Source organism: Ruditapes philippinarum, unplaced genomic scaffold (genome assembly GCF_026571515.1).
Source record: "Ruditapes philippinarum isolate M1 unplaced genomic scaffold, ASM2657151v2 ctg9741_1_1_1_1, whole genome shotgun sequence".
In the NCBI taxonomy this organism is placed as follows: domain Eukaryota; kingdom Metazoa; phylum Mollusca; class Bivalvia; order Venerida; family Veneridae; genus Ruditapes; species Ruditapes philippinarum.
In genome coordinates this window covers 21,902-35,281 of record NW_026858682.1, presented here as the reverse complement: position 1 = coordinate 35,281, position 13,380 = coordinate 21,902, and the positions used below count along the sequence as shown (strand labels likewise).

The 13,380-nt window shown below is 35.4% G+C and overlaps 1 protein-coding gene across 5 annotated transcripts; it reads left to right on the top strand.

Moving 5' to 3' along the window:
* The first annotated feature begins 5,886 nt into the window (after nt 1-5,886).
* LOC132753942 (uncharacterized) lies at nt 5,887-12,705 on the top strand. 5 transcript variants are annotated; one of them, XM_060744511.1, is made up of 5 exons: nt 6,635-6,779; nt 7,224-7,490; nt 7,668-7,820; nt 8,118-8,347; nt 10,883-12,705. In XM_060744511.1, the coding sequence occupies exons 2-5, from the start codon at nt 7,229-7,231 to the stop codon at nt 11,207-11,209; spliced, it is 972 nt and encodes a 323-aa protein (XP_060600494.1). In that variant the 5' UTR covers nt 6,635-6,779; nt 7,224-7,228; the 3' UTR covers nt 11,210-12,705. The 5 variants fall into 5 exon arrangements, with proteins under 5 accessions (XP_060600495.1, XP_060600494.1, XP_060600491.1 ...); XM_060744508.1 differs by having other exon boundaries at nt 6,692-6,905; XM_060744513.1 differs by having other exon boundaries at nt 6,692-6,905; nt 10,866-10,981.
* Nucleotides 12,706-13,380: the final 675 nt, after the last annotated feature.

Sequence of the window (13,380 nt, the reverse complement as noted above, 5' to 3'; positions counted from 1 at the left end):
GGCTCTCAAACGAGCATAAATGATTTATTATCCTTCAACATACACCTACATTCAAGCACAGATAAAGAAAAACATAACATAAAACAAGGTTAGGGTGGGGGGCATGCCGTTACGCCGTCCCGTTTATTTGTCAAAATATTTACAGCAGGAAATAAAAGAAACAACTTCATTGATCAATACTTTAAGAAAAGTTGCATGTGTACTTCTAAAACGTTCGTGCTTGGCTCTCCGACCCAAACAAACCTTATGAAATTCAATTTCTGAGAAATACTAACTTTAATCACTAGCAGGTAGAATTATCAAATCCAATATAGTTGAAAAAAGTTCAAGTCAGAAATGCTGCGAGCGGACTACCCAGTCCTCCGTCGAGGAAGGGGGAGGAAGGAAGCTCAGCGGCTGCTTATATCGCCTATCGGACATAATTATGCCCCCACTTCGAAGAAGAGGGGGTATTTTGCTTTGCACTTGTCGGTCCGTCCCGTCCGTCGGTCCGTCGGTCCGTAGACCAAATGGTTTCCGAGTGATAACTAAAGAACCCTTAGGCCTAGGAACTTCAAACTTGGTATGGTGATTGGTCATGACCAGTAGATGACCCCTATTGATTTTGGGGTCAAGGGGTCAAAGGTCAAGGTCACATTGACCTTGTATGTTAAAACGGTTTCCGATCAATAACTAAAGAACGCTTAGGCCTAGGATCTTCAAACTTAATATGGTGATTGGTCATGACCAGCAGATGACCCCTATTGATTTTGGGGTCAAGGGGTCAAAGGTCAAGGTCACATTGACCTTGTAGGTAAAAACAGTTTCCGATCAATAACTAAAGAACCCTCAAGCCTAAGAACTTCAAACTTGGTATGGCGATTGGTCATGACCAGCAGATTACCCCTATATATTTTGGGGTCAATGGGTCAAAGGTCAAGGTCACATTGACCTTGTAGGTAAAAACGGCTTCCGATCAATAACTAAAGAACTCTTAGGTCTAGAGACTTCAAACTTGGTAAGATGATTGGTCATGACCAGCAGATGACCCCTATTGATTTTGGGGTTAAGGGGTCAAAGGTCAAGGTCACATTGACCTTGTAAGTAAAAACGGTTTCCGATCAATAACTAAAGAACCCTTAGGCCTAGATACTTCAAACTTGGTAAAATTATTGGTCATGACCAGCAGATGACCCCTATTGATATTGGGGTCAAGGGGTCAAAGGTCAAGGTCACGTTGACCTTGTAGGTAAAAACGGTTTCTGATCAATAACCAAAGGACCCTTAGGCCTAGAGACTTCAAACTTGGTAAGATGATTGGTCATGACCAGCAGATGACCCCTATTGATATTTGGGTCAAGGGGTCAAAGTCACATTGACCTTGTAGGTAAAAACAGTTTATGATCAATAACAAAAGAACCCTTAGGCCTAGAGACTTCAAACTTGGTAAGATGATTGGTCATGACCAGCAGATGACCCCTATTGATATTGGGATCAAGGGGTCAAAGGTCAAGGTCACATTGACCTTGTAGGTAAAAACGGCTTCCGATCAATAACTAAAGAACCCTTATGCCTAGAAACTTCAAACTTGGTAAGATGATTGGTCATGACCAGCAGATGACCCCTATTGATATTGGGGTCAATGGGTCAAAGGTCAAGGTCACATTGACCTTGTAGATAAAAACGGTTTCTGATCAATAACTAAAGAACGCTTAGGCCTAGGAATTTCAAACTTGGTATGATGATTGGTCATGACCAGCAGATGACCCCTATCGATTTTGGGGTCAAATGTCAAGGTCACATTGACCGTTTAGGTAAGAACGGTTTCCGATCAATAACTAAAAAAGGCTTAGGCCTAGGTAATTCAAACTTTGTATGATGATTGGTCATGACCAGCAGATGACCCCTATTGATTTTGGGATCAAGGGGTCAAAAGTCAAGGTCACATTGACCTTGTAGGTAAAAACGGTTTCAGATCAACAACTTAAGATCGCTTAGGCCTAGGAACTTCAAACTTGGTATGATGATTGGTCATGACCAGCAGATGACCCCTATTGATTTAGAAGTCAAGGGGTCAAAGGTCAAGGTCACATTGACCTTGTAGGTGAAAACGGTTTCCGATCAATAACTAAAGAACCCTTAGGCCTAGGAACTTCAAACTTGGTATGATGATTGGTCATGACCAGTAGATGACCCCTATTGATTTTGGGGTCAAGGGTCAATGTCATAGTGACCTTGTACTTAATGACCGTTTCTGACCAATAACTCAACAACTCAAGTTGCCTTGGTTGATATTTTATGTGCTTTTGGTATACACATTTGAAGGTCTTATGTAATATTACAACTTGGCTGTCATTAATGAGGCCTATGTGATTCATAAAATTTATGTATATATTATTTGGTAAGATTTTTAATAACTTTAATTGCTGCACACAACCTGGGGTCACAATAATTATTACCTTGTGACTAGTCATGACCAGTAGATACTAGATAACCCTTATTAATTGCTTGTTCACTGGGTCAGAAGTCATGCATAATAACCTGATCACATGACAAATTGGCTGCCGATAGGGGGCATACATGTTTTACAAACATATCTTGTTATCACTTAGTTTGAGTCTAACGAAAAACCAATAATTCAATGAAATGCGATAACTTCAGATTGAATCAAAACATGGCATTGTTGATCTTCCCTACCCTTCATTTATTCATTTTTTTACATCCGTGTAAAAACAAAGATGAAGAATCTGAAATAGACAAAACAAAATACTAACAAGAGCTGTCACCCAAGTGACGAATGCCCCCGAAAAGATTTCTTAAGCATGCAGGTATTATGAAAAAAAAAGAGAATGAAAGTGACTAATTGCTTTAAATTGGTCTTTATATTATTGTTATTGTAATCTCTAATTGTGATAGCGAAAACCTTCAAAATATTAGTGTGACCTTGACCTTTGAAGAAGGGACGTGGTTCCTGGATGCGACAGAATGTTGTTATGACATTTGTGCCAAGTTATTTTAAAACTCCTAAATGCATGACAAAGTTACAGTCTGGACATGATTGTTGTGTAAGTGGGGACACATGGACGGACAGACGGACATGAGCCTAAGGCGTGACACAGTGTCTTGATGTGGTAGACATTTATGCCAAGTAATTTTAAAATTCTTCCATGCATGACAAAGTAACAGTCCGGCCATGAATGTGTATCTTCAAACTCTTCTTGAGAGAATTAATACCTTCAAACTATAAGTGTGACCTTGACCTTGAAGGTAGAACACGGGCTTTAGTCGCCATATGTCGTCTTAATGTGGTAGATATTTATGCCTTGTTATATTAAAATCCTTCGATGCATGACAAAAATACAGTCTGGACAAGACTGTGTGTACCCATAAACTCTAATAGTGATAAAGTGAAATTCAATATGGTAGCGTGACCTTGACTTTTGAGGTAGGGACGTGATTTTTAGACGCGACACATCGTCTTGATGTGGTAGACATTTATGCCCCGTTATTTTAAAATCCTTTAATGCATGACAAAGTTACAGTCCGGTCACAAATGTGTGTACATATAAACTCTTATTGTGATAAAGTGAAACTTCAAAATGTTAGTGTGACCTTGACCTATGAGGTAGGGACGTGATTATTGGACGCGACACATCGGCTATATGTGGTTGACATTTATGCCAAGTTATTCTGAAATCGTTCGATGCATGACAAAGTTACAGCCCGGACACGATTGTGTAAACTATTAATTCTAATTGTGATAATGTGAAACTGCAAAATTTTAGTGTGACCTTGACCTTTGACGTAGGGACGTCATTCTTGGACGCGACACATTGTCTTGATGTGGTAGATATTTATGCCTAGTTATTCTAAAATCATATGATGCATGACAAAGTTACAGTCCGGACACGAATGTGTGTACCTATTTACTAGCGTGACCTTGACCTTTGAGGTAGAAACGTGGTTCTTGGACGCGACACATCGTCTTGTTATGGTAGACATTTGTACCGAGTTCAAAATCCCTCAATGTATGACAAAGTTACAGTCCGGACACGAATGAAGTGGGAACTCACAGACGGGCAGACATACAGGCGGACGAACGAACGGTCGGACAAACAGACAGACAGTGCGATTTTAATATGCCTCCCTTCGAAGACATTAAAATCTGCCCAAGACAATGTTAAATCCATAAATTCATTTTTGACAATTCGTTATATGTGACACTTATTATATTTCCAGAAATTTCACAAATGGATGACTTGAACGTACTGTCTCGAATGCCTATACATTTTTAACTTACACGTAAAATCGTGCATAAATACCGCCAAAACTATAACGATTAAAACACGCGGAATCACCAAGGAAAGACAAGGTGTATTCATCGTCATTAAATTTTCTCTTTGGCAACACAGATATCCCTGATACGGATAATGCCACTATTTTCAAGTATGTTCATATTTACATATCTGAAACATAACGATTTCTCTGATGTAATTGTGAGAAACACCTTCTCTCCTTTAACTAGACCAATTCTGCTTCTTTATTATGTATTTAAACTACAACATCACATTAATGAGTAATTTTCAGTCATATTTTTTGATTGCTTTATAAATTTCGTACAAATGTTCGCATCTTTATTTTTTTTAAATATTTATTTTCACGATTTGTCATACATTTTGAAACAGTACAAAACAAATACACTCAAAAGGAGAAGATTGTTAAGACTCATTCTTTTGTTTTAATCCTTTACTTGAATATAAAAATGTTGGATTTGTATTGTATATGTATATATGTGAATGTAAGGAAATAAATATGTTTAAATTAAACTTATAATCCCTACAGTTTATTTTTCACACCCAAAACCACTGCGACATTAGCCCCTATGGAATCGCCATCTTTTGAAAAATAACAATTAATTTAAAGAAAAGTAAATAAAAGTACTGAGAAGGGAAATACATACGGAATTTTGTAGAACAGTGCTTACAAGCACGCCTAAAATAATACACAAAGTAAAGGTTTTACGCACGAGTAAAATGGCTGCAATGAAATTGTCAGCTGTACACTGCAGACCTTTCGAAGAACCGAATAAAAATGCTACCTAGACAAATGTCTCTTTAGATCTGCGCAGTTGTTGAAATTCAAGGGGAAGCTTTACGAAACGAACATTCCATTACGTCCGTACTAGTAGTAGTCGTTTTATACTGCGACAGGACGGGTACGCTTCAGTCAATATCGTTATGAGCCAGGATCGTAATGGTCATGCAATACCATAATGTTAAACATTAATTAATTATATCCCGATTGAACGATATATAAACTTTTAATTAGCAAATGACCAACGATAAAACATCCAATTTGAGCATAAACGAAGTAAATAAGACATTAAAGGCATCGGCTATAAAACAACCTACTTGTGACACCTCACTTTACTATATAAAAGGCGGCTATTTTAGAACTCTGTCCTCACAGCACTATCCAAATCATCTCAAAAGAAAAATATAAAACTTTAAAGATAAATTTCTTCCAAACGAACTTGTTTCCTAGTTTCTAATAGTCAACTAATGGATATATTGAAAAAATTCAGATGTTTTATAACAGTGCAATGCAAATACGTTTACACCGATGGGTTTTGTCCAAATGTAAAACAGTTCCCCTTTAGGTGGAGACGTTTACGCATGGTTCCACGATATCAAATCTCGGTAAACTACAGACATAATTATTTTGTTTACGGAGATAAGAAAACATTGTCTTTCCATTTAAAAACAATGTAAATAAAAATGTTTTGCAACTTTCTAATTTTAACACTAACATTTAACACTAACATCGATCAAAACTGCAGGCAATATTGTCATAAGATTTCTGTGCATTATAACAAAAGATTTGACAGTATTAATGAGCCGCCTTAAAATGGGTAATACTGCCTAAAACGTTAAAAGGTTTTATACGTTTCGCCTATCATTAATACCTTTTTTCTAAAAAAAAAATAAATAAATAAACACATGTAAGTTAATATGATGGAATTTACCACGGGTAACATTAAATTTTTTGCCAAGGGAGAAGTTTGTTGTTTGTAATGGGACATACATTTTTTAAACTTTTTTTTCTCTTCATCATTATTGCTTTTACGCTGTGTTTTATGTGTTAAATTAAGCTGAGGTGTAGTGAATTGAACATTTTGAGTTTGAAGAAAGTGCTCCTTGTGATTTGTTCATTTGGTAATGCCATTAGCAGAATTGATAATTTTTCACATGAACTTGAAGAGTAGTTATTGGGAATTTATTGCTGTACAAGGAAATGTTGTGTTTAATGCGGGTTTATTGTAGTATGAATTTGAATTGCCTTATATTTAGCAATTTATCCATTTGATTATGTGACACATTTCAAATTTTACATTTACATAAACTAAAATTTATTACTACGTTTGAGGTCTTCTTTTGTTTGAGCATGGATTTAAGTTCAAGAAAATTAAACTTTAGATAGATGTACCATGAAGTTTTGAGAACAGTAAAACGATTCAAGTGATAATTTACATGTTTTGTTAAATTAATGACTTATTCCAAAGTATTTATCAATATATTAAGGTTTTTTTGTGCATATTTTGACCTTTTTTTGGTAGTTTTCGTTGAATTTAAATGCCGTTTACAATGCGTAAATTACTTGAGGCATGCCGCTTTAAATACATGTAACTATCCTATTTCACCTTTCGTACAGCTATACATAATTATGTGTATTATGTAAAATGAGATGGCAATACTACATGAACAGCTAGTGGTTTAAATCGATGATTGTGTAGGGATATGGTGTGTAAATAGAGAATTTTTTATCTAAAAAAACAATGATATTTTCTATGATAGTGATGTTTAGAAAAAATAAACTACTTTTATTTGGAACGTTGTTGATCGTTTTAGATAGATCGTTAGGCGTAAGTAAGTTATTTATTCAATTAACTAGCCTAAAGAGTAATACATAGATATATTTAGCTTCAAATGACTGGTAAACAGAAAATGTACACCTATATTGAATAAATTTCGCATTTCTATTCAGGTGTTACTAAAGGTATGTTAAATAAGTTAAAGTATATTTTTTCAATATATATTTAAATCAATCAGATAAATTGAAGAAGCTTTTTAACTATTTCATTCACAGATTTACTTTATCAGCATAAATTACAGACCTGTTCCTATTTGATTAAACTGTTTTAAAGTTGTATAAATGCCTGGTTACTTTAAAAAGTGTTATTTCAGCTCGGATGGAAGACTTTTGTAACCAGGAGCTAAGACTTCCCTTGCAGTGGATATATCAAACAAAGCTTCAACTCACTGATGATGACCTGTTTGAGAAACCAGATTCAGATTACCCATACAATAGGCTTGGTTATTGCGAAACAATCATTGAAACGTGGTATTATTCATTCACTAGATTAATGTTCTATTTTGAAGATCTTGACCTTGACTGTGATAAAGGTCATCTTGAATTTTACGTTGGTGAGAATTCGGACGATCGGATTAAAGGTAAAAATGTTTATTTGGGAATTGTTCAATAAAAAAACAACATTTCAACATTTTCGTATTTTACAGAAAAAAACACTATATCGCAGCTTTATATTACGTTTCAATTGCCTAATTCAAATGGAGATTTGATTTTATGTGTACAAGTGTGTGTCATACTGGTTTTTGTCTGTTTTTAAGGTTTGGAGGATGACATTTGCGGAAAATCAAAACCAGCAGGTGTTTTTAAAGTAAACAGTCGATATATCAGAATTAAGTATGTTCCCGTGGAAAGCCAGCTTATCTCCAACGTATTCTCTATCATCGTAACAAGTTTTGGTTATGATAGTGATGGTGCGTATCAGAAACATGTTTAAAAGTTTCAAAAGTTTCATGTACTCACCGTGTATGTTTAATTGTCCTTGACCTTTAAAGACATCGATTGGCAATGACTGAAAGATTGAATACTACTAAAAGCTAGTGATAATATGGAGTGAGTTTTTTTGTTTGTTACTAAATATAATTTTTGTTTCTTATTTTTATCATGTCCAATGAGCTGATCATTTCCGGTTTTGCAACACATAACTTTTAAGTCGCTCTTCTTATGTCTGATAAATACATATCTTGAGATTTTATCCATAACATTTTCAGGATCGTGTCCAAGTTACGGTTACGTATGTGACAATTCACTATGCATAGAGGAAAACATCAGGTGTAATGGTTTCGATTCGTGTGGAGATGGTTCCGGTTGTGACCTTACGGGTGCTGCATTGATTGGTGTAGTCATAGGAGGCATTGTTGGTGTTTTGTTGATCATCAGCATTATTGTGTCTTTTGTATGTTGTTTCATACACAGGAAAGATACTGCCGGCACATTGCAGGTACGCAAAAAGTGTGACGCTTGATACTGATATGAGCCGCGTCCCGACAAAACCAACATAATTGGTTTGCGACCAGCATGGATCCAGACCAGCCTGCGCATCCGCGCAGTCTGATCAGGATCCATGCTGTTCGCTTTCAGTTTCTCTACTTGTTATAGGGTTTGTAAGCGAAATGTAGATGTATATAGGTGAGTGTAAGGCAATAAATATGTTTAAACTAAACTTATAATCCCTACAGTTTATTTTTCACACCCAAAACCACTGCGACATCCGCGCAGTCTGATCAGGATCCATGCTGTTCGCTTACAACCCTATAACAAGTAGAGAAACTGATAGCGAACAGCATGGATCCTGATCAGACTGCAAACCCATTATGTTGGTTTTGTCGTGACGCGGCTCATATGTATTAAATGTGTTGTATATATACCATCGATTTCCTGTTTTTTTAATTGCGGGTAATTTTGTACAACTAATTTAAATTTAATATGTGTACAAACATATACTCATAATTATTATATACATGTTTGTAAAATTAATATGAACGAGTGTACTGTGTCCCATTTATTCCAATACGTTAAGTCCTGAAGACCGAATACTGTTTATGCACAGATTAGTCGGGCACTTCCTACAATTAAATTGACAACATATTGTTTTGATTATCCAATATTAATATTTTTATCTGCTGTCCTAAACATATACATATCCATTTCTTCATGTATGTTACGACATATTATTTGATATTTAATTATTGTCTCAATTGACCAACCAGAATATTTATAGAAATTTTAAATTTGTTTCATGTTCTTCTGTAAAAGTATATTTAAATGTATGTTACTTTTTAGCTCACCTATCACAAAGTGACAGGGTGAGCTTTTGTGATCGCTTTTCGTCCGGCGTCCGTCCGTCCGTCCGTCGTCCGTCCGTCCGTCGTCCGTCCGTCGTCCGTCCGTAAACTTTTACTTTAAATGACATCTCCTCATAAACCACTAAGCCAATTTCATCCAAACTTCACAGGAATGTTTCTTTGGTAGTCACCTTTAAAAATTGTTCAAAGAATTTAATTCCATGCAGAACTCTGGTTGCCATGGCAACCGAAAGAAAAAACTTTAAATATCTTCTTTTAAAAAACCATAAGAGCTAGAGCTTAGATATTTGGCATGAAACATCTTCTAGTGAGTGTCTACCAAGTTTGTTCAATTAAAAGCCCTGGGGTCAAAATTGGCCCCGCCCCGAGGGGTCATTGATTTTCCCTATATGCATATAGTAAAAACTTAAAAAATCTTCTTTTAAAGAACCCAAAGAGCTAGAGCTAAGATATTTAGCATGAAACATGTTCTAATGGGTGTCTACCAAGTTTGTTAAAATAAAAGCCCTGGGGTCAAAATTGGCCCCACCCCGGGGGTCATTGATTTTCCCTATATGCATATTGTAAAAACTTAAAAAATCTTCTTTTAAAGAACTCAAAGAGCTATGGCTAAGATATTGAGCATCAAACATGTTCTAATAGGTGTCTACCAAGTTTGTTCAAATAAAAGCCCCTGGGTCAAAATTGGCCCCGCCCCAGGGGGTCATTAATTTTCCCTATATGCATATAGTAAAAACTTAAAAAATCTTCTTTTAAAGAACCAAAAGAGTTAGAGCTAAGATATTTAGCATGAAACATGTTCTAATAAGTGTCTACCAAGTTTGTTCAAATAAAAGCCCTGGGGTCAAAATTGGCCCCGCCCCGGGGGGTCATTGATTTTCCCTATATGCATATAGTAAAAACTTAAAAAATCTTCTTCTAAAGAACTCAAAGAGCTATGGCTAAGATATTTAACATCAAACATGTTCTAATAGGTGTCTACCAAGTTTGTTTAAATAAAAGCCCTGGGGTCAAAATTGGCACCGCCCCGGGGGTCATTGATTTTCCTTATATGTGTATAGCAAAAACTTAAAAAATCTTCTTTGAAAAAACCCAAATAGCTAAAGTTAAGATATTAAGCATGAAACATCTTTTAGTGAGTGTCTACAAAGTTTGTTCAAATAAAAGACCTGGGGTCAAAATTGGCCCCGCCCCGGGGGTCATTGATTTTCTTTATATGTGTATAGCAAAAACTTAAAATCTTCTTTGAAAAAACCCAAATAGCTAGAGTTTAGATATTAAGCATGAAACATCTTCTAGTAAGTGTCTACAAAGTTTGTTCAAATAAAAGCCCTGGGGTCAAAACTGGCCCGGCCCCAGGGGTGTCATTGTTTTTAACTACATAGTATATGTGTATAGTAAAAACTTTAAAAAAATCTTCTTTTAAAAAGCCCAATGAGCTAGAGCTTAGATGTTTAGCATGAAACATCTTCTTATGGGTGTCCTACCAAGTTTGTGCAAATAAAAGCCCTTGGGTTAAATTGGCCCTGCAACATTGGTGGGGAGGTGGGGGTTGGGGGGGGGGGCTATATATAGGTGAGCGACCTCAGGGCCATCATGGCCCTCTTGTTACTAAATATTACGAATTAAACTCAAGGTATTGGTATTATTTAGAATGTTGATGTTTGCAGAACACTGCTGCGACTACACAAGCAGTAACATATGAATCCCAAGCGGCAAGTTGTCAGCCTATGATAGAGATGAACCAGGGATCAACTTTTCCCACAAACACAACAACTTATCCAGTTGATTCACAAGCTGATGTAGCAAACCGAGACATAGACCAACAAGTCAATTATCGCGCCTCAATGATTGACTTCAAGGAGGGGACAAATTTTCAATACCACCAAACATCTTATGATTCACATCCAGAAACGAGTGGAGACATTGATCTGTCTGCCCCTCCTCCCTCTTATGACGAAATTATCGCAAATTCAAGGAAACTGATTGTAAGATGATATGTTGAATTTTTGAGAATATGGAAAATGATACACAATCATTTTATTTAATTGACTGGGGATCATAATGCAATGATGTTGGGAAAAGTAAGACCGGGTTGCAGAATCTTATCATATTTTACATGATTTGTTTTGCATGAAGATAATACACAAGGTAGAATATTGTTTAGAAAATGTAAAGACTGTACTGTGGATGAATTTGGAAAATTGTTGTCGGAGTTTTGTAAAGCTACTCTGGTGTTAGAATATTAAATGACAGAGGTTGTGAAGATAATGATAAAAGTAAACATACATGTGTAAATACACGAGGCACCAGTGAAGTAGAATAAGTTTAATGTTGAACTGGTTTTGTAAAGTACGAGTACAATTTGAAGTAGGTGACCCAAATATTTTGTCTGATCATTGCTGTGTGCCATAAATTTAAAATGTAGCAAAATATCCGGTGAAAAGGAACACATTTTGTTTCGAAAGTTATGGTTTTAATACACCTTCACTTATAAATAGGAAAAAAGGTAAAGCAATGATGAATACATAGTTATTTTCTCTATGTTTAATGATATATAGAAAAATAATTCATACTAAATTGATTAGAAGATATTGATTTGGGTATTTATACAGATGATAAAGTGACTTTGTCTGAAAGAAAGGTGGATTATAAAAATAATAAACATTATTAGAAACACTGTTATAGGTACGTGTTAAATGTGCAAAGACAAACAAGGGAGTTGACTTAGGACATTTCTCTAAAATTGTTAAAATTTTTACATATCAGGGAGTTGTTGTTTTACTGTAGGTGTTCTTTTAATATGACTTTTGAAATACCGTGTGGACAAGCATTATTTTATATATATATTTATACAAAATTGATATAAAGAATTAAGAAACTCATCAAAAGCACGAAATATTGTGTATTATTTTGTGATTTTGATTGGAAGTAATCTATGTCAATGGTTAATATTGAAAGGTTTAGGAAATCGTTATTACACTTCAGACCGACTTCACATAGATCAAAGGTAGAAACATATAGATGACAAAAACTCTAAGTAAATCTTTTAAATGAAAGAACATGATATATCTGCTGAATTTCATGTATTTTTGGAATGTCTCAATGACTTAAGGAATCAACTTATAAGTTAAAGTTTTGAACAGGGAAATAACCAAGTTTGCACTAATTGATTGAATTGTTAAAATCACAAAACGACAATGTTGTAAGACATTTTATCTATGTAAATTTGTTAAATGTTGAATAAAGAACAAAGGTTGATTATTAACAATGTACATGTATATAATTGATACCGTATGTAAAATGTGTGCCATTGTTACCATTTGCTGTACACTTGCTTTTTATTCTCTCTAACTAACATTTGATGTACATTTTATGATAGAAAATGACATATGCACAATGACCTTGACATTAGTTTCTGTAAATATGTCTATTACTATGTACTCATGGGTATATTACCCACATATTTTTTAAATAAATAAATAAATAAATATAATGTAAAACAACAAGGAATTTATCATTCAATATATGACTTACTTTCAAGCATTATTTTTCTTGGGAACCATTTATCGTTTGGAATGGCACTGATGTGTCACATTGAAGGTTCAATGTTAAATGCCTTATGAAAAACTGCAGATGCTTTTATATTCAAAATTTCACCATGATATATTTAAATATTGAATACAGCTAAAGCCGGTGCTTGTGGTGTGAACCATACCTGGAAAATTACCACTATCTCCGTGAACAGGCTTAGTCAAACCGAGCCTAAAATATTTTCAATTTTGTTGTTTTAGACGTTCTTTAGGGATTCTGTTTATATTTACTTACAGTACTTTCATGATAAAGGTATGAGTTACTACCAAGCTGGACCGCCTCCGTGGTCGAGGGGTTAGAGTCGATGACTTCTAATCCAGTTACCTCTCTGGCGTGGGTTCGATCCCCGCGAGATGCTTTGGTAGTTTAGCGCGGAGGAAGGTAGTCTAGTACTGGTGTAACTCTCCAGGAACGATGGTTAGGAAACTACCCGCCTGCATGACTGAAATACTGTTGGGAAAAGGCGTAAAATGAAACAAACAAACAAACCTACCAGGCTGTCTACTTGAACAAAGATCAACAAAGTAAGGTGAAGTTCCCGATTTGACCCAGTCACAACGGCAAGGTAGGATAT